A 26,653-nucleotide genomic window follows, 5' to 3' on the forward strand; every position below is an offset into this window, starting at 1 on the left:
AAATTCACTAGATAGACAGACAGACATATATAAAATATTATGGCCACAACCCAAGGCAGAGTTAAGCATGCTTAAGTCCAACAGAGTCAATAAACATCAGTGCTTAAGTACATGGTAGACATTATATTGGATTTCCAAAAAGTTTCTAATGCTAAAGGATTCTGAGCAAATTTAACAGTCATGGGATGACGTTGTAGGGTTGTCCACTCTGTGTGGGGAAATTCCTGAAGATTTGGAGTTGCAGCCCAGGGAGGTGGGGTTTGGGGAGGGGAAGGGCACAGACTCCACTCTCCAAAGCAGCCGTTTTTTTCCCAAGGGAACTGATCTTTGTCATTTGAAGATCAACTGTAATTCTTCTGGGAGATCTCTAGGCCCCACCTGGAGGTTGCCAACCCTAATCCTGGGGTAGGTAAGAGGATTTGTAACTGCTTAACTGACAGGAGAGGAGTAAATGGATAGTTCTTACAACAGAGATGTCCCTCAGGTATCTTTTCTTGGAATGCTGCTATTTAATTTGTTCATAAATAATTTGCAAATGGACGTGAGTCTATACAGGTAATAGTGAAGGAAACAAGTTTGGTGTAGTGGTTAAGAATGGTGAACTCTATCTAATCTGAAGAACCAAGTTTGATTCTACTCCTCCTCATAAAAGCCAGCTGGATGACCCTGGGTCAGTCACAGTTCTTTCAGAGCTCTCTCAGCCCCTTGTACCTCACAGGGTGTTTGTTGTGGGGAGAGGAAGGGAAGGAGATTGTAAGCTGCTCTGAGATTTTGAGTGAAGGGTGAGGTATAAATCCAATTTCCTCCTCCTTCTATCATGAACTGCCAGCCTTCCACAGAGCTCAGATGTGTACACCTCACAAGTAATCATATGCCCAATAGCATTAGAGCCGGATCTGCAGTTTATTGGCTAATGAAAATAGTTGTGATGCTTAAATGCTAGGAATTGCTGCCTTGAGACAGAAATGGAGTATGTTGACATGACCACAGCATCTACTTTGACTAGTCCAGCCAACAGCTGCCCACAGTTCATTCTCACAACAAGCAGTGAGTATAAGTTTCTTTGTGCTGTGCAGCTTTACTGTGGACATGAGCACTGACTGTGCTGGGGGTGGGGCGCTTATTATTGTCTGTATGCCAGAACTGGGAGCAATCATTACCTGCAGCAGAATGGGTGCACTATTTCAGCACAGAAGGGGGACAGTAGGTATGTGAGTTGGGTTTATCAAAGGTGGCCAGTATTTGGCCAGGATGCTTGCTGCCTAGCTAACTTCAGTAGCTACAAGGTTAGCAAGAGTTGATGCTACAAGGGCCCTTGTTTTCCCACCTCTTCACCAATGCTGTGCTATACCAGAAGGGAGGCATAAAACTGCTTCCTTCTCTCTGATGTTACAGAACAACAAAATTGACCTGGAGTGGCTTGCACAATGGTGATGTGGTTGGGAAAAGAACATGTCTGTCCAGGGCTTCTTTTGAACAGGAACGCACAGGAATGTAGTCCTGGCTGGCTTGGCATCAGGGGGTGTGGCCTAATATGCAAATGAGTTCCTGCTGGGCTTTTTCTACAAAAAAAGCCCTGTCTGTCCCAACTAACTCTGCCTGGTTATATGGGCCTAGTTTATTTATTATTTATTTATTACTTTACATTTATATCCCGCCCTCTCCGCAAGCGGACTCAGGGCGGCTTACAGTATCATAAAAACAGTCAATTCCATAAAACATATAAAACCATAACACATTTATCAAGTTAAAAACTAGTACGCTATCTCAGTCTAGTCTGGCGGTATTGGGGTCTGACTATGACCACCAGCTTCTGTGGGATGTCCGGTGGCAGCCCATTTTCAGTCAACCAGAAAAGCCTGCCTAAACAGTTCGGTCTTACAGGCCCTGCGGAACGCCGACAAATCCCGCAGGGCCCTTATAGCTTCTGGGAGGGTGTTCCAGAGTTCTGGTGCTGCCACCGAGAAGGCCCTAGATCTTGTTGCGGATAGCCTGGCTTCTTTTGGGCCAGGGGCAGACAGCAGATTTTTTGTCCCTGATCGCAGTGCTCTCTGGGGGATATATGGGGAAAGGCGGTCCCGTAGATAGGCAGGTCCCTGACCATAAAGGGCTTTAAAGGTTAATACCAACACCTTGAAGCGAACTCGGAACACAACAGGCAACCAGTGTAGCTCTCTCAGCACTGGCCGAATGTGCTCCCGTCGTGGTAGCCCCATTAACAGCCGTGCCGCAGCGTTCTGCACTAGTTGTAGTCTCCGGGTTAGCGTCAGGGGTAGCCCCATGTAGAGAGCATTACAGTGATCTATTCTTGAGGTGACCGTAGCATGGATTACTGTCGCTAGGTCGCTGCGGTCCAGGTAAGGGGCCAGCCGCCGTTAGTTATATACCAACCCTGCATATATGGCAAAGGAAGAGGAGTAGCTATTATCTTCGTTGAGTCTTTCAACTTCCGCAGACTCCCAGTACAAACTATATCCAGCATTGATTGAATACCCTTTATAAGGACTCAAAATAGACAGGGCATTCTGCCTATGTACTGGTTGCCTAGTTTTCCAGAGGACACCCTTTCTGAGTTGGCAGAGGTGCTTTTGGATGTGGTGCTGGAGACACTGAGACTGATTGTTCTGGGTGAATTCAACATTCATACTGAGTGCTCCTTTGTCAGTGCTGGTCCAGAACTTTATAGCTTCTTTGGCTTCCTGGACCTCTCTCAAATCATGATGGTATGGACTATTACATACAAAGCCCTTCATGGCCTTGGTCCCTTTTATCTGTAGGATCACCTCTTTTTATGCTCTGCCATGACAACTTCACTCATCTGAACAGGGCCTCCTTCAGATGTCGATCCAGAAATCTAGAGAAATTTCGATACAGAGAGGAGTAAAGCAAGGTTGCCCATTATCTCCTCTGTTATTTGCATTAGCAATTGAACCACTAGCAGATAGGATACAAAATAGTGGTAGAATTCAGGGATTTCAAATAGGTAAGGAAGAATTGAAATTAAACCTTTTTGCGGATGATATTTTGTTGACAATAAGTAATCCACTGCAGGCAATACGAGAATTGTTAGTTATTTTAGAAGATTTTAAGTTATGTTCGGGACTTGGAATAAACATTAAGAAATCAGAAATAATGTTTATTAATGTAGGTGGGGAAACCAAGAAGGCAATATTAGCCTTAACGGGGATGAAATCAGGAGTTAGCAAAATTAAATATTTAGGAGTTTATCTTAATAAAAATATAGAGAGGCTACAAAAAATGAATTATAATAAGGTGTGGTTAAAGATTTTAAAGAAATTGAAGGAATGGAAGAACAAAAATCTGAGTATCTTAGGGAAAATTAGAGCAATAAAAATGTTTATACTCCCAAAGCTGCTATACTTATTTCAAGTACTTCCTATAAGATTAGATCAGGAAACGATAAGGAAATGGGATGAACATATTAAAAATTGGGTCTTTGGTCGGAAAAAAGCAAGAATACAAAAAAAGTTGATATATATGCCCCAAGATGAATTAGGATGGGGAGTTCCATATTTACAAGCTTATTATGATGCAGTTCAGTTGAAAGCATTGATGGAGTTAGAATGGAGGAAAGGGGATAAATGGGTAAGACTTGAATCTGCAGTCAATAAGGGAGCAGGTAGTAGTGGAATTTATACGAGAGAGATAAAAAAGGTAATGATACAAACCAAAGGTCCAAGAAAAATAGCTTTAATTGTGTGGAAGAGGTGGAAAAAGATCTTAATGCCTTTAACCTCGAAATGGACCCCACTTAAGGATATCTGGGAAAAAGAGACGAACCCAAAATTCTATGAAGAGCTGCAAAGGGAAGACATAATAAGAGTCAAGGATTTGTACAATAGCCAAGGGGCCTTATTACCACTTCAGGAGTTGAACTGTAAGATAGGGAAACAATATTGGTTGAATCTAATGGGATTATATCAAACAATCCGACAAGAAAAGTATAAAGATGCTATTAAAAGAGATGACAATTTTATAGAAAAGGCACTATATGTGGATGAAAGGAAGAAAGGACTGTCAGGGATTATTTACCTTGAATTGGTAAAAGATAAGGAGTTCATGTATAGAACCTTAAAGAACAAATGGAATAAAGAAAAACAAATAACTGATGAGGAGGTGAATAAGTTAATGATGAATTTGAAGAAAATTAAGATAGAGAAATATAGAGAACTTGAAAGGAAGATAATCTTGAAATGGTATAGGACGCCGGCTCAATTGGCATATATGATTAAAGGGATGAAACCAAATTGTTGGCACTGTAATGCAAAAGAAGGGTGGTACTCCCACTTATGGTGGGAGTGCCCCAAGGTTATAGAGTTTTGGGGGGAAATTCGGGGAAAAATAGTGGAGGCATGTAAGTTTAATATTGATATAGATGGGGAGTTGTTATTTATGGGGGTACTGGAAAACAATAACATTGAGAAACAAAACCAGAGCATTTTCAAAGCAATGATATTAGCAGCACATGCAGTGATAGCATATGGTTGGAAGGAGAGCTTAAAATGGACCCTGGAAAGATGGAACAATTATTTGTATGAATATATACAATCAGACATATTAGAATGTTTAAAACAAGATAAGATATGGGATAGAAAAATTGAAGAGATAAAAGAGAAATGGGATATATACTTCTCATGGGTATTTAAGGGGGAAGCCAACAAAGCTATATTTGAAAAATTGGGAAAAGTGTGCTCATGGTTAAAAATTTAATTGTAACTTTAGTATGGTCACTTGGTGGGGGGGAGGGATATAAATAGGGGTAAAAATGGTGTCATAAGAGAATTGGAAATGTATTCTATGTAATGTAATATTTGAGACACAATAAAATAAATAAAAAAAAAAGATGTCGATCCAGAAATCAGCAAAATCAACACCTGCCCATACATGTGCATTCTCTGTTGCCCCTCACCCTGCCATGGAATGGCATTCCTGATGTCAGGAAAGCTCCCACCGCCGTCACATTCTGCAAACTATGCAAAACTGAATTATTCAAAAGGGCTTTTCTATACAGGTAATAGAGCTGCAGTGTAGCGAAACGGTTTGGAAAGATATTTGGGTCAACAGTTAGAGACTGTGGTCTATATCAGGGGTGGCCAACAGTAGCTCTCCAGGTGTTTTTTGCCTACAACTCCCATCAGCCCCAGCCAGCATGGCCAATGGCTGGGACTGATGAGAGTTGTAGGCAAAAAACATCTGGAGAGCTACCATTGGCCACTTCTGGTCTATATGATTGCATAGTTCATACCACCTGTTACTATAAATAGGATCCTCTTAATTTTTGTGTTGTTTAAATGTGTCACATTAATTCTTACACTTTGCTTCAGGTCTACTTTTAGATTTATGTTTTATTCCACATTTCCACAATTTGAGCTTCATGGCCAAATACGGAATTTGCACTTAGAATCTCAGACCTGGGCATCCTAGTCTGAGATTCTAACACATTATACTAGATACTAGCTGCTCTATCCTTGAAGAATGGAATAAAACTAATTTTAGGTTCCCCATAAACAAGACAGCCATTTCCCCAGAAAGTACCCAATTCCTTGCCAAACAAGTCATGTTGGTCTAAATTTTGGTTAGAGAGACAAGCATTATGTTAGTAATGGTTTCTGTCCCAACTGAAGGATATGTCTGTTAGTGGGGGAGGGTGCATTTCTGCTGATTCTCCTCTCCTGGTGCACACCCCGCTTTGCCCTCTCTGCTTTATTTGAGGGTCCCCTGACTGCCAGAAGCATCAATTCAGGGGGTTAGTGAGCTATAACAAGAGAAGGAGGGGGATTTGATAGTCCTACTCCACAAGCTCTATAAGAATGTTAATGGCTCATTTACATTTTAATGGACATTAAATAACAACTTCCAGCCTGTATCCAGGCTGTCTATAAATGTTAGACCTTTCTTAATAGTTCTCCTAGCTGAATAGTGTGCAAGGAAAGACTGAGGAGATGGAGACATTGCTCAACAAGTTTATCACAGTGGAAGATGTAAGAATCCTCTCTGACTAAGCCAAAGTAGCCCTCTTGGGTGTCAGAGTGTATAACTTTAACTTTAATGGGGAAAGCCTTTAACCAAGCCCGAGCATCAACAGATGGCTGTCCCAATTCAGTTCAGAAGGCCACCCCTACTACACACTTCAGAATTCCAGAGATGGAACAAATGAATTTACAAAGAACTGAATCCAAGAACTCCCCTCTTTAATCAATCCAGAGGCCAGCCCCATATAAACATTGCATGGCCACCTTGGCATTAAAGTTTTATGGCAATTGGGAGGTACCAAGCCCCAGATGAATAAAAGAAGATCTATTAACAGAAGCAGGAACAGACACTTTCAATTACTCAGCCCCAAAAACTGTTTTCAAATGCCAGAAAACCCTAACCTCTGACACAATTTAATTAAGATGAAGGGCATACTCCATGACCACAACCAGTCCCTTAGATTAGGCAACAAATGGCTCTTCCATATAACAACAGTCCTGAACCCTAAATTAGATACCAAGTACCAAATGTTTCCATAAATTGTATTAAACTGCCCTCTCTCTCTCTTTTTTGATGGTTTGACTAAAGTGGGGGATAAACTTTACTATTTACAAATGTAAGAGATTTGGGCTCCACCTTGTGGGTCCCAGTGGTACCTCACCTGATTCACAGTTTATGAAAAAGTTGTTATTTTAAATGTTAAATGCCTAATGGACAGCATCTCTTGCATGCCCCCATTCCAACTCACAAATTTCATTTTTGTTGGTCTATTTGTCAGCTGCTTAGAGTGGCAGTTACAGAAGAAAACTGCTTGAAAGACAGATCATTCACCCTTATCCAGTTGAGATCCATGTATGTTAGTTGTTGGATCTGGATCTGCAGGCATAAATGTGATACACTTCCAAAGGCATGTTTCTTTATCTGTCATGGCTCAGTGGTAGAGCATCAGCTTGGCATGAAGGTCTCAGGTTCAATCCCCAGCTTTTCCAGTTGAAAGAATCAGATAGCAGGTGATGAAAAAGACTTCTGCCTGAGACCCAGGAAAGCCACTGCCAGTCTGAATACTATTATGGACCAATTGTTTGATTCAGTAAAATGTAGCTTCATATATCTGTGAGTGCCAACACTATCTGTCATCAATGGACTGCATATTCTGGATGGTGATGCACACCCACTGAAAGCGTTTATAGCTGAGATTCTTGAATTAGCAAGTTATGCACACATAAGCCTGCTAATACTTATGAATCTCCCTAGCTAGGGTTACCAGCTCTGAGTTGGGAAATACTGGGAGATGCGAGGAGGAAACTCAGGAGGGTATAATGCCAAAGACTCCACCTTCCAAAGCAGCCATTTTGGTCCTATGGAGATCAACTGTAATAGCCGGAGATCTCCACGTACCACCTGGAGGTTGGCAACCATAGCTGGCAATGCAACTCTCTGGCTTGAAGACGGTTCTACCATTAAGACAGGCTCTCCAGCCTCACAATATATTTGTGCATTTTAACAACCTAAAAAAAAATGCCCACCAAACATACGCTTAGGATTACAGCCACTGCTCTTGATACGCACGCGAATCCAAAGGGCTAAAGTTGGGAAGAATGGTCTGACTTAGGCTGTGATCACACACACTTAAATAATGCACTTTTAATCCACTATCAGTGTACTTTCCAACTGGATTTTGCCAGTCCACACAGTAAAATCCAGTTGGAAAGTGCATTATTTAGTGTGTGGGATCGCAGCCGATTCGTCTACGCTCCTCCTCCGGAAACCACTAAGCAGTTACAACAAGTGAGCTTTAGCGACCGGCCGCTGACACCCATCCTGTGAACCACCTGCTTCTCCCCGAGGCCGCAAAGCTAAAAAGTGCTCGTAGCCAAAAGAGCCGCGCAAAAGGGGCACGAATCTTTCCACAGGATCCCTCTCGCCGGAAGTATTGCTCCCTCACACCGGAAGTGATGACGGCAGGGGTGGGATCTTTGCTCTTCCTTTCCCTGAAGGCGGAAGTGGGTATTGCATAGAGGGACCCTTTTTAATTTTCTTTTCTTTTCTTTCTTTTTTGAGCCTCTTCCCTCCCCTCCCCTCTCCCCCCACGCCCCGTATTGGCTCGGTTCCGGGAACCTCCGTGTCGGAGGGGTCGCGGGGGTGAGTTTTTTCAGCCTGCCGTTTGAGCTTCAATGATTTGCGTGAAGTCCCTGTCGGAGAATTTAGATGATGACACTGACAAGGGGCTGGCTAGAGATGATTTCTAACCTGGTATTGAGGCTAGTTTATATCAGCCTGGCAAAGCAAGAGAGGAAACCAATATATGCATGAACGTCCTCGGAACGTTTCTTACACAGGGGAATGGGAGGAGAAGGGGAACAAGCGTGTGCTTTATTTAGAAAGAAATCATTTATTAAATACAAATATGCACTCATACAGTTGCATAAGTATTCCAAGTACAAACCAGTATTAGATGTCTGCCAAGCAACAAGTACACACAGATCTGAAGTTATCCTTTGTGGGGCAGTATTTGCCACTTGGCCTGACGTGGGTTCAGTGTGAGAACTGCTAACTGGCATTCCATAATAACTAGCCGACAGTGTGCTGTGAATAGACATCACTTTTTTAAAAAAAAAGCATTTATACTCTGCCTCTGATCTTCCATCCCAGGGGATTCCTGTAAAAGTTCTTTATAAAGTTCTCAGGAAGTACCTGAATTTTTTTGTTTTAAAAAAAAGTAAACAAGTGAATATTGGAAGCTGGTTTCTAAGCAATATTCCACTTAAACCCAAAGTCCTGCGTTACAAGAATTGAGCATCACTAAAAATAACTAGCATTCTTGTGATGTGTTGTTCGTTGTAACAAGTGCCAGAATACATGCATAAGTGTTGTGTAAACCACTTATTGGCCTTTAAGATGAACATGGAGTTGCTTTCTGTTGCTCCAGAAGGTTGGGCCAGAATCAATGGGTTGGAATTAAATAAAAAGTTTTCGGCTACATATTGGGAAGAACTTCCTGACAGAGTGGTTCCTCAGCGGAACAGGCTTCCTTGGGAGGTGATGGACTCTTTTTTGGCGATTTTTAAACAGAGGCTCAATGGCTGTTTGACAGTGCTGATTCTGTGAACTTAGGGAGAAATATTTATGAATTTCCTGCATTGTGCAGGGGGTTGGACTAGATGACCCTGAAGATCCCTTCCAACTCTATAATTCTGTGATTCTAACATGGCAGGTATCTCTGGGATTCTGGGCAGCCATCTGAATCTAGGAGAGGTGGGGCATGCAAACACAATTCTTTGACACACTGCCTCTGACTTGCCTAGGTGTCCCATACAAGATGAAGATGACTGCTATGCTCTCTGCTGATATTGGGACTCTGATAAATACCAGACTTGTATTTATTCTAAAACTAAGCTTTATTCCAGATTTATAGTTGGTAGTGACTAGATGGTGCATGTTTTCCATATGGTGTATGACTCCAATGCCTGGGTATGTTCCAGCATGCTTTTAGCTATCATTGGGGGGAGGGATCCTTAATATGCACACATATTTTTCATTTGATAAAAGGTGTAAAGGTATTGGGAACCACAGCAACTTTATCAGTGGTAATATTTCGTTTTTACTACACTTAATCTCTGTTAAATATCTGGAAAAAGATACAAAAAATAGTATTTGCAAAAATAATTCATGAAAACTTTGGGGATTTGGGGAAAGGAAAAGTCAGAATTATATTGAAAGAATTCTAGCTTCTAATTTAGAATTGCTTTATTACTATATGATGCTCTGTATTTTTCTTTTAAACAGCGCCTAATGAATGAACTTGGTTCAAGTTTTCAAGTACCATTTTAAACTCGTTTATACTAATTAGTAGGAGCAGCCATGAGTGGCTCTAAACCTGACATTCTGTGGGCTCCACATCATGTTAATAGATTTGTTGTGTGTGACTCCGAGCTGAGCCTCTACCACATTGAATCTGCTGTAAGTTCTGAACTCAAAGCAGGATCAATGCGTTTATCAGAAGAAACTACAGCCACTTTGTTGTCGATTAATTCTGATACCCCGTATATGAAATGTGTGGCTTGGTACCCCAAATACGATCCTGAGTGTCTTCTGGCAGTTGGACAGGCCAATGGACGAGTTGTCCTTACTAGTCTTGGCCAAGATCACAATTCAAAGTCCAAGGAGTTGATAGGAAAAGAATTTGTTCCAAAACATGCCCGGCAGTGCAACACCTTAGCATGGAATCCACTGGACGGCTATTGGCTTGCTGCTGGTCTTGATAAGCATCGGGCTGATTTCTCAGTACTAATTTGGGACATCAGTAGCAAATACACTCCAGAAATTCCAGTGGCAACTGAGAAACTGAGACTTTCCTCTGGAGACACTGAGGCTGGGCTGGTTGTGACAAAGCCACTTTATGAATTGGGACAAAATGATGCTTGTCTTTCTCTTTGTTGGCTTCCACGGGACCAGAAACTTCTTTTAGCTGGAATGCATCGGAACCTGGCAATCTTTGATCTTAGGAATATAAGCCAAAAAATGTTTGTGAATACCAAGGCTGTTCAAGGAGTCAGTGTCGATCCATTTTTCCATGATCGTGTGGCTTCCTTCTATGAAGGTCAGGTTGCCATATGGGATCTTAGAAAGTTTGAAAAGCCTGTTTTGACCCTTACAGAACAACCAAAACCTTTAACAAAAGTGGCATGGTGTCCTACAAGGACTGGATTGCTAGCAACTTTGACCAGAGATAGTAATATCATCAAACTCTATGACATGCAGCACGCTCCCACCCCAATAGATGAAACGGAACCTACAATCATCGAAAGAAGCGTACAGCCTTGTGAACACTATATTGCTTCTTTTGCATGGCATCCCACAAATCAAAATCGAATGGTAGTGGTGACGCCAAACAGGACCATGTCAGACTTCACTGTGTTTGAAAGGATCTCTCTTGCATGGAGTCCAGTTACATCTCTAATGTGGGCATGTGGGAGGCATTTATATGAGTGCACTGAAGAAGGGAAGGCCAGCTCCCTTGAAAAAGACATTGCCACCAAAATGCGCTTAAGGGCTTTATCCAGGTATGGCCTTGACACGGAACAGATCTGGAGAAACCATATTCTAGCAGGAAATGAAGACCAACAGCTGAAGTCACTCTGGTACACTCTGCACTATATCCTTTGAAAGCCAGTGTGGTGTAGTGGTTATGATGTCAGACCAGCACCTGGAAAACCCAGGTTCAGATCCCTGCTTGCTGAATTACTGTGGGTCAGTTTCTCTCTCAGCTTCACAGGGCTGTTGTGAGTGCCAAAGGTGGTGGGGGGGATGATATACACTGTCCTAAGCTTTGTGCAAGCTTATTAAAATAATATGCCAGAAAGATGTTGCAAAATCATACAGGACAACATTTATTAGGCAACATTTATATTCTGATGGCAAGTGAAAAGGATGTTCCTTTCCCTGAATTGCCTTGATGTGTTTATTTCTGCAGCTCAGATATAAAGGGAAGATTGGTGGGAGGGCTGGTAGCCTAGTGCTCCCAGGGATAAGGAGGAGGCAGAGGACCAACAAGAGGAAAGACTTCCATTGAGCAAGGACTAGTCAGCACATAAAGGTTCTGTCCTGCTAACAATGGAAGCTTCATTCAGTAAATTAGGCATATGATAGCAGCAAAATGCTTCTTGTGCCAGAAGAATTTAGTGGAATGGAATCTTTGGATCTGACTCCATGTTCCCGTTACTCAGCCAGCACAGTTTTCATGAGCAGATCTTATAACCAATATTAACAAGAAGTTTGTTGTGAACATGCTGTTTTATCTCCAGCAGGAATATCTCCAACTATATACAGTATCATTCACAGCAATGCAACACCTCTCCCCACCTCCTCTTAAATGCTGTTAATATTTAGTAGGTTTCCTATACTTGACAATACTTATGAAGCAGTATGCAGAGGATATGGATCAGAAATTCACAGGAAACAAGGGTTCCTTAGTTTATGCTGGCATCAAATCCATTGTGAAGGCATCGATGGGTAAGTACATTCTGACTGATCATTTAGTAATGGCAGAACATTGGCTTTATATGCTGAAGGTCTCAGGTTCAATCCCTGGCATTTCCATTTAAAGGGATCATGTAGCACTTAATATCAAATATCTCTACTTGAAACTGTGTTCAGAACTTTTTTAAAAAAAGGAGTGAAGGAGATTGGCTGGCCTAAGAGAATTATTGTAAGATGGAAAAATAAATAACCCCCATATGCCACACTGGTCCTTGAGGGAATGCATTTTTACATTAATAATAATAATAATACTTTTTATTTATATCCCGCCCTCCCCGCACAAGCAGGCTCAGGGCGGCTCACAATGTATAAAAGCAATACAATAAAATCATACATAGCAATAAAATCATCATAAATCAATTTACAAATTACATTAAAATTAACATTAAGGTGCTATAATAGGTCTTTCATAGGTTCAGTGGGAAAAAAACATATACAGCGACACATATACAGGCCTTATCCTTTGAACACTCTTGTCTTTATTTTCCAAGTGTACCTTCTGAACCTTCCCTCTAGCCCAGAAGATACGGTAATTGACAATCTACTATCCCAAGTCAACATTTTAAGTCTGCTCAGATTCTGGTCCCAATATTGGTTTTAATCTGTCTCCCCCCCCCCACACACACACACAGAATGAGGTTGTTTTTTGTTTAAATCAAGTGTGGCCACAACAAGAAATGCCACAACAGTTTTTAGTAGCTGGAAATCCACTTTGGGAATATTAAACATGTTTCCATGCCTTAGTAAAAAGGAGCCTGTGTACTGTGTCCCATGGTTTGGACTCCCAGCAGCTTGTTTCAGGGAAAGGCTCCTCCTGCCAGAGGAAGGTGCCGCCACTGATGGAATGGATCTGTGAGGTCCAATAATGTTATGGCCATTTCTTGCAAGAGAACTTGGTTACTAATAGCATTAAAAAGTAAAGGGAAATTTGTGAATACAGTGAAGGAAAGAAGATTGTATGATATATGCAGGGCTTTTTTTGCAGAAAAAGCCCAGCAGGAACTTATTTGCATATTAGGCCACACCCTCTGATGCCAAGCTAGCTAGAACTGCATTCCTGTGTGTTCCTACTGAGAAAAAAAGCCCTGGATATATGTATTTTACAGAATATTTTAACTCTGTGTGATTTGTATGCTAAAAGTTTGCATTTTTCTAAATGTTCTGTGTGTGCAAACAATTCTTCTTTAGGAACAACAGAGAACCTCAGGCATAACCGGAGTGGATCAGACAGACAGGCAGATATTATTCAGTATCTAAGCGAGGAGAGATCGCTGGCTTTGCAGCTTTGTGGTTGGATCAAGAAGGGCACAGATGTCGATGTGGAACCTTTCCTAAACTCTTTGGAGCAAGAAGGAGATTGGGAGCGAGCTGCTGCCGTGGCATTATTCAACTTGGACATACGGCGTGCAATACAGATACTGAACAAAGGAGCTTCTTCAGGGAAAGGTACCTTTTTCTGATTGGGTATTACATCTGTGTGTGTGCACTCGCATATGTCAGACCTTGACAGTACAGAAATTTAGGGGCTAGGCTAATTTTTCAGCCTTGTAGGGCTTTGCATTTTAATAACTGTATTTCCTAATTATTACTAATCGAATCCTAACCTCTCACAGTTTCTTGTAATTTTATCTAAGTGACAACAAAAGTGTTGTCTATAAATAAATATTGGGGTAAACCTCCTTCTCTTGAGAAGCCAAGGACAAAGAGAAGTGTGGAGCCATGCTAGATCCATTGGAGATACAGAGCAGTGCCAATTGAAATACTGTATCCCTTGGTGAGCTGCCTGAGGAAGGATTCACCCTGAAAGTGGACAGAAGCAGCAGTCCAGTTGTAGCCACACCAGTCTGGGAATTGCAGTCACACCTGCATTGGACTTCAGGAAGTCCTACAAATGAAGAAAGAACATTGCATATTGTAAAATGGACTGTAATTTTTTTCTAAGTTAACATGTGAAAAATACTGTGGTTTAAAACTTTTGTTTTTCAATATATGTATTAGTTAAAGTTCTCACGGAGTGTTCTAAGCCATATACCTTACTCATACCCATGAGCTCTCTGGTTTCATATCCCTTTATCCTGCTGGCTGGGCTCTCCTGCTGTGGCCCTTGCTTTCCATCCTCCCCTCCTTTCTGAGTGTCTGTTTGAGCTCACGACTGGTGTCATGTGATCCATGCCACATGCCACCAGCAGGGAGCTCCTCCCCTGCTGCAAAAGGTCGGCTCCCAAGCCCAGTGTGGGGGCATACCACTCTTCTACTTTGTGGGTGGCGTAGCAATAGGGGACACCCTGATGAGATGAGTGCACTGGCTGCTGTGCCTCCCTGCTGACTATGACCCTGATGTGAAATGATAAACAAGATTTAGTGATCAAAAGGACCTATTTCCCACCAGTGGAGTACAAGTGGGTGTTCTTGTGTGAAGTACATGCGGCCCCTATAAAGTGGAAAGAAGCCAGTCCTGGCTGTTTGCTTTGAGGAAGAGATAAAGCAAACGGACTTCAGAAGCCCATCAGTTGGTGTCATGTTGGGGAACCCTGATATACATATATCCCACTTTTTAACTATCAAGTCCTCAAAGTGGCTGTTTTATTTTGCAGAGTAAGTTCTGTTTCAGGATAAATGTCAGTTGCTTTTGATTAGTTAATAAGTAATGCATTTGGGGCGAATACATGACTTTATTTCATTCCAAACAAATTGAGATGTCTTGGTTTAAAATACTGATTTACCATGGTTGTCTTTGTTTCTGTTGTGCAGGTGATCTCAATCTCAATGTTGTGGCCATGGCATTATCAGGCTACACAGATGAAAAGAACTCGTTGTGGAGAGAGATGTGCAGCACTCTGAGGTTGCAGCTAAACAACCCGTATCTGTGTGCTATGTTTGCATTTCTGACGAGTGAATCGGGTTCCTACGATGGGGTTTTGGTAAATCCTGCCACAAAATACATATATGTGGAAATGTGGGAAGTCTTGGATATAGAATGAGAAACTTGACCCGCTGGGGTCAGGATATAAAAAACTGTGTCCCAGGAAGCAACTTGACTTCCCAAGCATTGTTTAGAAAACAGTACATGGGGTTTGGTTCCCTTCCCCACTCCCCCACACACACCTTCTCTTGTGCAAGTGGCAAGCATTTCTGCTAAGACAAGCAAAGGTTCTGCAGTTTCCACACATTTCCACCACCATCCCCATTGTAGACTTCCAGGCTGCGTCTTGCTCTGTTTCTGAAGGTTCCTTAACCTTCAGGAGAATGTTGGGGGACAAGGAAGTGAAGGGGAAGGCTGCAATAGGAAGGGAAAGTAGGAAACAGTAAGTTTCACAGGTGGAATTCCACTCACGGTTCATAGAATCCAATGCAGTGTATTATAGAAACCATCAACTCGGCTGTGGTCACAAATTAATGGAGCTGCCTTTTGGTATATGCAAAGGCTTGTGTATATGGATTTGGGGATGGAGCTTTTGGTTTTTATTTGGTACCTTTTTATCCCACTAGTCAGTTCAGGGCAGCATACAACATTCTCTCCTCCTCGATATTATTCTCACGGCAATGCTGTGAGTTAGGCTAAGCTGAGAGAGAAGAGAAAGAGAGAGAGACTGCCCTAAGGTCACCTAGCAAGCTTTCATGTGAGAGTGGAAAGTTGAATCTGGATCTCCCAGATCTTTGTCCAGTGCTATGACCACTACACAACACTGGCTCTCTCTTAAGGAGCAATAACTGTTATTTGGCTAATGCTAGCTTGTTTTGTTTTCTTTCAGTATGAAAGCAACGTAGCTGTACGAGACAGAGTAGCATTTGCTTGTAAATTCCTCACGGATGCTCAGGTAACATTCTCAGATTTACTCCCCCCCCCCCCCATCTAGAGTCTTTCTAGAAAATAACCATTGATGCCTATTGTTCTCTTGGGACAGGGAGGGAAGAGGGATTTGTGGGCACTCCCTCCCCATTACGAAATCAAATGTGGACCAAGGGCTCACTATTTTGAATGGCCTTTTGCACTGCCTGTCAGTGACTGAGTGGGGAAGTGTGTGTTAAGAACACTCTCCATTTGGATCCTATAAGCTCTATAGGATCCTATAACTGAGAAACCTACAGTATGTGCAGGGACTAGCAGATTAGTGAAAAAAGCATCTTGTGAACCTTGTTACAAAATGGCCTTTATAGCATGATATGGAATCTGGCGCTGATATGTTTCCTGTTGGAAATATGTTATGATGCATAATCTTTGTTTAAAATCCTCCCTGCAAAATACTGACTGTGATGATGTAACCTGAAGCTCTTGATGCTATATTGGAGCTATCCTGCTCAGCTGCTCTACATTTACAGATAGGGTGAGGAGAAACATTCCCATTTTTGGTCAGCATTTTCTTTGATTTTTATAGTTGAATAGATTCCTTGAAAAGCTAACGAGTGAAATGAAAGAAGTTGGGAACCTAGAAGGAATACTCCTGACGGGACTAACAAAGGATGGGGTGGATTTAATGGAAAGTTATGTTGACAGAACAGGAGACGTTCAGACAGCAAGCTATTGCATGTTACAGGTTTGTAATTTCTCTCAGAAATAAATTAAGATTGCAATTTTTGTAGCAATTCTATATTTGTTTTTATTATTAGTCTCTGCTATGCACATTGTCCAGATTTATACTTCTTTAGACTGACTGCCATGTTTGATTAGATGGGGTGGTTTTTTTGATAGAACACTATCTTTGTCTCTTCTCAAATGTTTTGAAATTTATCTTTCCTTTATTGATTTGATTTTTATTCCACCCTCCCCCACAAGCAGGGCAAATTACAACATATAAATGGAACAGTTTACAGATCAACACATTACAGTAAAATTCAGCTCTATATAACCATACAAGATGGCTTCCATGTGGTTAAAGTGCTCTTTAAAAAATTCCTGTTGTATTTTTTTATTTTTAACAAGTAGTAAAGCTCTCATCAGTAACAGCGTAAGGTGATACCTACAGTAATGCCAATAGGTGGAATAGGTGGGTGGAGTAGGGGGAGGCCGATATAATTTGGTATATACCACCTCAACCAAAGGTCTAGCAGAACATCTCCATCTTACAGGTCCTGTAGAATTCCTTTATAACACCTGTGGCTGAGTCAGAAGATAATCATAGTGTACAAAACACAAACAGAACCCTGCTTGTTGAAAACTTAACCTCATTCCTTATTTTGTTCCGTCAGCAACAGTGGCAAAATTCTTCCAGTACAACCATAAGCATGTTTGCTCAGAAGTAAAGCCTATTAAATTCAATGAGATTTATTCCCTAGTAAGTGTGTTTTGGGTTCTACCCTTAATCTGCACTTTCATCAGAATCCTGTTAATGAACATTCATTTTGCTCATTTGTGTACATTTTCTTAGCTGATGTGTGCCTGTTTTCAGGGTTCTCCCTCTGATGTGCTTAAAGACGAGCGGGTTCAATATTGGATTGAAAACTACAGGAACCTCTTAGATGCATGGAGGTTTTGGCACAAACGAGCAGAATTTGACATCCACAGGAGTAAGCTGGATCCCAGCTCAAAACCTTTAGCACAGGTAAATATAACACTGATTGCCCCAAATAAGTCCAACTAACACATATAAAATGGTATATATTGACTAAGATATTAAGTGTTCTAACTGTAAGTAAGCCATCACTCATAAATATGACATTACAGGAAATGGGACTTGTCCAATTCTCTGTTATGTTCTTCTCTAATAAATGCTTGACATTGTTGAATTTTGGCCAGAGGGCGTTATTGTTGCCCAAGGTAGCATTCCTGGCGGAGAGAGGATGTTGCAGTAGTTATTTGATGTAAGAAGAAGGAAATCCAGCTGTTTCCTCCACTGCTGGTGTCATGTAAAGCCACTGTGTTGGATCCAGCCAGCTTTTTTGCTCAGTCTTGCTTAAATCTCTTCCATATTACAGCTAGGAATCACCTATGGTTATGCTAAGGATTGCACATGGCTTTTGTTCATGTAGGTGTCATGTTTTCCAGCATAGCCTTTTTCAGTGGTTTTTATCATCAGAGGAAAAGTTGATTAGATCTAGGTGTTTGAATCCGTGCTCAAATGGAAGATCTAAGAAAGACAGGCTTTCTAATAAGAAAATGTTCTTTCTGCCTTCCTTTATTTTATTTATTTAAAATATTTATATCCTTACTTTTCTCCTGAACATCTCAGGAGCCATGGCTAGAAGTATGCTATATTTTCCCTTCTATTTTTTTTCTATCTGCAAAGGTGTTTGTTAGCTGCAATTTTTGTGGAAAATCAATCTCCTACAGCTGTTCAGCCATTCCACACCAGGGCCGAGGTTTTAGTCAATATGGCGTCAGTGGATCTCCAACCAAATCCAAGGTCACAAGTTGTCCTGGTTGCCGCAAGCCCCTTCCCCGCTGTGCCCTTTGTCTGATAAATATGGGAACTCCAGTTTCCAGCTGCCCAGGTATGGCTCCAGTTTTGATCAGTTTCTCTGTTAGTTCATAGGATTTTAGCATTGACGTACAAATATTTGAATGATTTTTTTATTTGGGAGAATTTGCATTTTTTAAAGAACTAGTAGAATGGGAACCTTTTGGGATCAACTACGTATTAAAGTTGACTTTTGGCTTTGATCTGCATTTTAATCAACCTTTGCTCTGCTGTTGTTGGGATATAGACTCTCTTTAGCTACTGATACTTTGAGCCCCTGTATACCAATTGGCTTTCCAGAGTATTGTTAGATGACCCCTGAACAGACTTCTTCATTTTGAGTGACATGAATTTTGGCCACACAGATAGCAGGTATTATTGATACATCTGACTGAGAATTAAGGATTATTGACTTCTTAGGGACAATCTAACTACAGGGGTGGCCAAACTGTGGCTGGGGGGCCACATGTGACTTTCACCCAATTGTGTGGCTCTTGAAGTCCCCACCATTTCATTGGCTGGCGTGGAGGATGCATTTAAAGTTCCTTTCTTTCTACCTCTCCCCCCATTTTCTTTCCTGTCTGCGGCTTTCAAGCATCTGAGATCTGTTCTATGTGGCTCTTGCCTTAAGTAAGTTTGGCCACCCCTGATCTAACAGTTGGGATTGCGTGAGCTTTTAGGTGCACTCAAGGCCTTGGGCATGCCTTGTGGGATCATTGGCTTTTGCCCCACCACTGTTGGCTTCTAAAGCAGGTTGTCATGTGGCTTGGGAAGCAGCAGTTCCGCGAACATACCCAAATATTTCTTGGGCACATGGAGCAAGTTTTGCAGTTCTATAGATCTCAGTTCAAGTACAGAAGTTTCACACATCTGATTTGCTGCAAATGCTGGAAAGAACCATTGACTATACACCTTAACATCTAAGTGTACATAGAATGATATAGCCCTGTGGCCACAAGGGACTATATGGATTTTTTTTAAATGCTCTCTATATATGTTTCCTGCATTAACATTTGAAGGAACCTGTTATTATTTCCTTAATGATGGATAGTGATGAATCAAAAATCCCATCAGTAGTCAGTTCTAATGACTGATCATTGTATGATATTTACAAAGCATCCTTAGCTGTTAAAAGGTGAAACATAAATTTAAAACTTCCATCAATGTATATTTTCTTCTTTAATTGGCATAGAGGAATTCTTATCTGAAATATGGCAGTTATCCCATATTGTCTTAAGTAGAAAATAACTCCCATTAAACTCAGTGGGGCTCACTTCTGAATAAACATCCGTAGAATTACACAATTATTTTTAACTTCAGGAATTTAATCATCTAGAGATGTTGACTACCAGGTTACTTCTCCATCCCTAAATTCAGTTAACTGCTCATTTTAAATACCCAGTTTTAAATTACTGTGGAAGCAAATGACTGGAATAATTTTTTCCCCCTCATATACAGGAGGATCCAAGTCAGATGAAAAAGTGGATCTCAGCAAAGACAAAAAACTAGCTCAGTTCAACAACTGGTTTACTTGGTGCCACAACTGCAGGCATGGTGGCCATGCTGGGCACATGCTGAGCTGGTTCAGGTAAGGTAGCTAAATTAATGTCTCACATAATCTTGATCTATATATGGTTTCTTAACTTTGGAGGCCAGCACCTCCCACCAGAAGACTCATTCTGCAACAGGCAAGGGTACAATAACTCTGAGAACAGGTCCAAATGGTTTGCTTTTTAAAATCCTTGGTTTATTTTTAATGAGCACTTACATCTTACTTTTGCTGTTCTGAACAGATAGTTTGAGATGCAGTTTTTTAAAACAAATTTTATAATGCTAATTTCTCTTCTTCCTCAGGGATCACACTGAGTGCCCTGTCTCTGCATGTTCATGTAAATGTATGCAGCTGGATACAACAGGGAATCTCATCCCAGCAGAGATGGTCCAGCCATAAAACATCAGAGTTTGAACAAGGACATTCAGAACAGGGACTCTCTCTAAAAAACGTCCTTCACAGCCAAAACACATACCTCAGAACGAGTCACTCATGACTTGCCCATAATAGAAAAATAAATCATTCTATCACATCAGCAATTTGATATGTGGACGGTTTTGATGTGCTTTGCATAGCCAGGTATTGCTGTACTTGAGTCTTCATGTGTGTCATGTGGACCCTGTTCAGTGGGTTGTGAAGCAGTTCATTTCACAAGCATTTATAGAAGCTTCATTGAAATTGGATGCAGTCTTCAGGAAGATTTTCAGCGTTATGTTGTCCAGACCTTGAACCTTCCATCTGCGATTAACCAGCATCATATTACTGTATTTCATGAACTTTCAAAAGACTGTGTCCATTTATTATATCATATAATATTGCCACTTTTTTTCTGAGACACAAATAAACTGAGACACTCCTATGGTACTCGTCAGGTGAATCAAGGTATCTTTAAGTCTGCATGAGTAAATAGGGTTTCATTTTCAAAATAACATGCTTCTGGGGAGCACCCACCATTTTTACATAAGTAGCAGTAACAACTTTCAGACCAGTCGTTAGAGACATGAATCTCAGCTGCATGACACTAGCCAGCCAATGCTGGACAAAATAGCATTTGAAAAAAGCAGGAATTGGCTGCACACCTCAAATGTGTTGCAGTGTTAATGGTACCCACTCATATCTTACATTGGGACAAAACTCTGTTTTTGGTTTAGAGAACTGCAGTGTAAATTTGTAATTTAGATGAGACTGAACTAGTTCCATAAAGGTTAACTTACATAGTCCGAATAATACTGGATGTCACCTGCCATGATGGTGTCAGTGACTGTTAAGTGCCAAACGTTGGCTGGGATCCCTTCAAGAATTTCTGGAGGGCAGGGAGTGTTACCTCCTCTTTGATTTCCCCTCAGCATGGCAGCCGAAAGTGCTGCTCTCATGGCACAGAGGACTCACCAAGGAATTGTTGGGGAGGGGGAAGAATCAAGAGCCTGTGGAAATTCTAAATGAGATCTCGGTGGTTATCAGATTTCCCCCTAAAGATATTTGGTTTATTTTAAAGCACGTTGCAATTACAGGAGGTTTTGGGGTAGGAGGGAATATGTCTATTTATTTGTAAAACAATGTAGAAAAAAGTGCACAGAGAAAATGTTAAAAACATGGTGATACACTGCTATAATCAATATACATTCAAGTTGTGATGTATAATTGGCAGCAGGGCCAAACATACCATTCAGAGTTGCAGTACATCCCTAGAAAGTTAAACTTCGTCTGTATGTTTTCAATGCAATTTTGTAGTTAAGAGTTTTATGGTGGCCTACTTGACAATCATACACGGCAGTTTTAAATAGACAAGCTTGGGTGCATGTGTTAGTCTGTACATGTAGCAGTGGATTTTCTTTCCCACTGCAGTCCTTGGCAAGCACCCACCCACCCACTCATCTTTCCTGAGGGTTGGGAGATTTCTTAGTGTGGGCCATACAGCAGGGGAAGGGGATATCAAAGCAGTAGATCTCTCCCTCTTCAGTTACATGTGCAGATATTCCTTCCTTTTGCACACTGGGCACTTTGGAGCCAGGTCACCATATTTGTCCACATAGCACTGAAAAGGGAAAAAAAATCAAATCCTTCACTTAAGTGTAAACCATTATTTATTTCTATGTATGGAGTTATGCTGGGCTTTATTATATTGCCTCAATCAAAGGCCACTTCCAATCAGAATTGCATTTTTATTATTGAATCTGTAGTAAGAGTCACAATTCACACATCACAATAGCCAAATTGCTACTCTGGTCTTTTTGTAATGTTGGCAAAATATGAACATTTGCTTTAGCAATCTAGAATCTAAACTTATCAGAACGATTTGTAGATGTTTGTTTGCCATATATGAAGTATTCAGAGCATGGATATTAATGTCTTTTTCCTATCAATAAGACTTTTAAAATTACTAACCTGGAAGTCTAAAAGCAGTATTTTTGTAAAATAACTGTATTTTGTGACTCTTTTAAAGGCTAGTAAATAAAGACAACCTGGTTCTTGTGGGATTTCTTTGAATCAGTTTATTCAATACCTCATGTCTCTGGAAGAATTCTTACTATTTACTAATTTTTCTATGCCACTTTTCTTCCTATTGGGACAGTTTATAAGGAAAAGCAAAAATACAATTTAGACAAATGATAAAACTGTAGTTTAGCCCCTGGGCTGATGCTTGGATCCCTTGGGACAACTCAGGGCAACAGTCTGCAAGTTACAAGCCAAAAGCCCTTAAGATAACACCTCCTTGCTAAGTAATTGCAACATCAGTACAGATCTTACACAGCTGGTAACCATGTTCCCAAGATTCCCCTTTCCAGCTATGATTTAGATAGACCCTCCTAGCCACTGACCTGAAGATGTCCTTACAGACAGGTTCTGTTTAAGAACCTAAGCACTTAAGATCTGGCCTCAACCTTTTAGGGATAGTAGGCTGCCCCCATCACATGGTAATTCTTGTACAAACTCTGCCACAGCACTTTTGGTTTAATTTTTAAATGTCTGTACTTCAAGAGAAGCTTAATATGAGGAAAGGGAACTCTGAGGGCATGCCATAGAGCAGTGATGACGAACCTTTTAGAGACCGAGTGCCCAAACTGCAACCCAAAACCCACTTATTTATCACAAAGTGCCAACACGGCAATTTAACCTGAATACTGAGGTTTTAGTTTAGAAAAAACAACTCCTATATTAACATCTTTTGTCCTAAAAGAAAAACACAATAACAGAGCTTTCAATGATACAAACAACTTTTTATTGAAAGGTAAACGTTTGCATTTGGCATGCTTTTGAACAAGTTGAGAATAAGTTTCTTAAACACATAATATAAAGTTTAACCATAACAGGAATAGAATGCCAGGCCAATGTTACATTTCCAGATCTAGAAACTCATGCAGCATATCCAAGCCCCAAGACAGTCACAAACCACACACACAGCTCTCCAAGATTTCTGAACAATAGGACACAGATTTGGCCTTAACTCACAAATTCTGAATGGAAGCACATTTAACTTCATAAGGGCAGAGCCAGCGCAACAGTGCCTAATGGAGTCCGTTAGAGGTCCGAGTCACTGCAGGGCAGGTATAGGTGGCTGCTCTTGGAACCGGGGACAGCGTGCGTGCCCACAGAGAGGGCTCTGAGTGCTGCCTCTGACACACATGCCATAGGTTCACCATCACTGCCATAGAGGTAAGCAATATTACTTGTTTAAATGGCATCCTGTTAAGCCTCTTAAGGACATTTTCCCCCCTCAAGATTGTTGCTGAGGGGAGGAGCACCAAGGTCTGCATGCGGACCAACTGATGTGGCCATTTTCCCTGTGTGAAGATCATTGATTACGACACCCAGCTCTTTGCCCCCTTATACCTGGCCTACCCTTTGCTAGCAAAACTGACCCCTTAGGAAAAAAGAAATGTTGAGACAAAAGTAAATTCTGGCAAGCCAAAAGGAGCTTTTTTTGCAAGCCACCATCTCTGCTTCCAGTCAGTGTTTACAAGATCTGTTGTATATGTATTAACTCTGGCTTATGTTAAATTGTTGAGTATTTAGGTATTTTTGTAATAGATTCTGAGGATCTTAAATCATTATTTCACCTTCCCCTAATTTTTTTTAAATGTTTGTTTCAATGAAGTTCACCAATCCAGATTATTCATATAGCTTTACTGTAATGTTAGTGATCCAGAAGTTACCACTAGGGATTGGCACAGAACAGGAAAATGATGTTTTGTTTGATTGCCCAAACCAAAGGTTCATTTTGTTTCATGAATCATATCATATGGTTGCCCAAAGTGGTTTGTTGGCTCATTTGGTTCAGGTGTAAAACTCCCCAGGAGTCTTCAGCTGGTTCTCCTCTACCAGCTCTCCAAGTTTAGCAAAGATTGGATTTGGAATGTTCAAGTTATAGCCCCCCAAAGCAGGTGCCCCCAGAAAGGCTCAGCTTCAGCTCTCAGAACAGCTAACTCTTCTCTCTGTGCTGCAAAGCAGAAGCAGCAGAGTCAGGGTGTCTGCTCCCATAGAGCAGAATGGAAGCTTTGTGACTGGCTGCCAGTCAGGCTACGGACAACTGCTAGGGGTGTTTCTTGGGCTCCCAGAAGTTGCCATAGGAATTGACTGAATCAGCACCAGGCTGTCTAGGAAAACAAACCATAAAAATGAACCTAATGACCCAGCAAGGAAAAAAGGCAGTTTGTTTTCCAGTTTGGGCATGGTGTGAGCAAACAGACCACTTCAAAACAAACCACAAATCGGACTGATTTGTGCACAAATAGTGATTCGTTGATCAGTTCATGCTCATCTCTAGTTACCGCTTGCACCATATTTTATAGATACAGTAGGGTATCTGAAGCATGCGTGCACACAAAAACTTATGCCCCAAATTAAACTTCGTTGGCCTTAAAGGTGCCACTGGACTCAAACTTTTAATCGTATTTTATAGTGTTCTGTGACTGCAGCACAAGTCAACTTTGAATGATGCAATATCAACTAACAAAGTTTTGAAAAAGTTAAGTTCTTCACTTTTAGTAATCCTAACTTTTCAACACAGATGTGTTACTGTTTTGAGATGTTCTCCAGAAGTCTTGAACTGAAACTGAAATTTTTAATGATGAAAAATGTTTTAATACATGAATTTCTCACACATATATGGGTCAGACAAGCATTTCTTGGCTGCTGTAACCATTACCACTTCTCTGCTTTATTTGCTGCAGCTGGACTAACATTGTATAATCTGTATGAAGCAACAGGCCTACAAACATTATCTGGGGAAAAGATGTAATTCTTATACCCAGTCACAAATGCCAATAAGCCAATGACATTTGTAATACACCCCTTCAAGCAAGAATGTCTTCAACTTCTACCTCCACATCCTGCCCCCCCCCCCCCCCGGCTCACTGTTGATGTTTGGTTCCTAATAATCCTGACTTCTAACCCTACTTTTCCCTCCTGTCCACTCTAGAGCCTGCTGTTCTCTTGCCTCTCAATTCCAATTCTCTTTCCTCCCAGCCCCTGCCCCTAATTACTGTGCATGCATGCTCTCTCTCTCTCTCTCTCTCTCTCTCTGTCTCATATATTCTTGCTGGCAAGTTTTCAGAAGACACAAGTGTCATTGTACAGTCATAATCCAGGGCCTGTTTTGTAGATCTTTGGTTTTGTAGCAATGGGACACAGGGAAATTATGCTGCAGAAGGAGCATCAAATGCAGCTGTTTCCTTCTTTACACTGTTTCATCAGGCCAGTTACTCCTATCCCTCCTGACCAGGAGAGTCTTGTTCATTTTTAAATGCACCCACCCATGGTTATTGAAGGCTAGTGTTAAAAGCAGGAGGCTTTTAATAAAGCAACCTGTCCAGTTTGAAATTAATAGCAAATGCATCATGAATGCTCAGTTAGCAGTTGACATTTCTAATAACTAGGGTTAGGCTGAACAATGCCCTCCTATTTAGCATTTTGGCCAATGCCATATAGTCCCTTTGCTAAAAGAAATTTTTATATGACAGTGAATGCAGGAAAACAAGAATCTTCAACATAATCCACCCATCAGAGTATGACTTGCATCCTGCACAGTACCTGCAGTTCAATTCTCCTCCCTTCCACTCAGCAACCTCTGTAAGTGCTATGAAGGCAATGCCAGGGACTGGGGGATTCACATGGGAAAGCAGCCAGAGGGGATGGGCATTTGAAGGAGAGAAAAGGAGGCAAAATCTATCTCCTTACATCCCCACAGAGCCTCTTCTGCTGGCACAGACATTTCCCTGTGGAACTGAGGGACAGAATACAAGCCGTTCTGACCACTGTTGTTCTAAACCCCAGAAGCAACATTAGCAAAATCTTGCTTCAAGAATAAATGCCCAAGACTTTATTTTTCCTCTCTCAACAAAAAGCATTATTCAAAAATCCTACATTGGTTCAAATGCATATGAGGAACCTAATACAGTAGAAATTGCTGGCATCAAACCTGTGTCCCTGCTCATTTTGACATTCCTCAGGGTACCATCCAAGCATCTCAGTATTTCTTCAAAAAGGGTTTGTACACTGTTACAAAGGAAGGAGAAGGGGGGGAATACAGCAAATTTTTGTCTCCTTTCGGTCTCTGCAGTTTTCAGCTCTGGTATACCTGAATACATACAATTACAAGATCCAGCTCAATCCTCTCAACTGAGTTCTAGCAAATAGTTGCTTAACTGATCAGAACACCCTGGTTACATCTAAT

The 26,653-nt window shown here is 41.2% G+C and overlaps 1 protein-coding gene across 1 annotated transcript; it reads left to right on the forward strand.

The window, feature by feature from the left end:
- The first annotated feature begins 9,824 nt into the window (after positions 1–9,824).
- MIOS (meiosis regulator for oocyte development) lies at positions 9,825–22,457 on the forward strand. Its single transcript, XM_060248560.1, has 10 exons — positions 9,825–11,149; positions 11,908–12,006; positions 13,222–13,479; positions 14,785–14,954; positions 15,786–15,851; positions 16,410–16,568; positions 17,421–17,573; positions 18,258–18,462; positions 19,887–20,016; positions 20,283–22,457. Exons 1-10 carry the CDS (start codon positions 9,856–9,858, stop codon positions 20,377–20,379), a joined length of 2,631 nt encoding a protein of 876 aa, XP_060104543.1. The 5' UTR covers positions 9,825–9,855; the 3' UTR covers positions 20,380–22,457.
- The last annotated feature ends 4,196 nt before the right edge of the window (positions 22,458–26,653 follow it).

This window comes from Heteronotia binoei, chromosome 10, assembly GCF_032191835.1.
Source record: "Heteronotia binoei isolate CCM8104 ecotype False Entrance Well chromosome 10, APGP_CSIRO_Hbin_v1, whole genome shotgun sequence".
Taxonomy (NCBI): domain Eukaryota; kingdom Metazoa; phylum Chordata; class Lepidosauria; order Squamata; family Gekkonidae; genus Heteronotia; species Heteronotia binoei.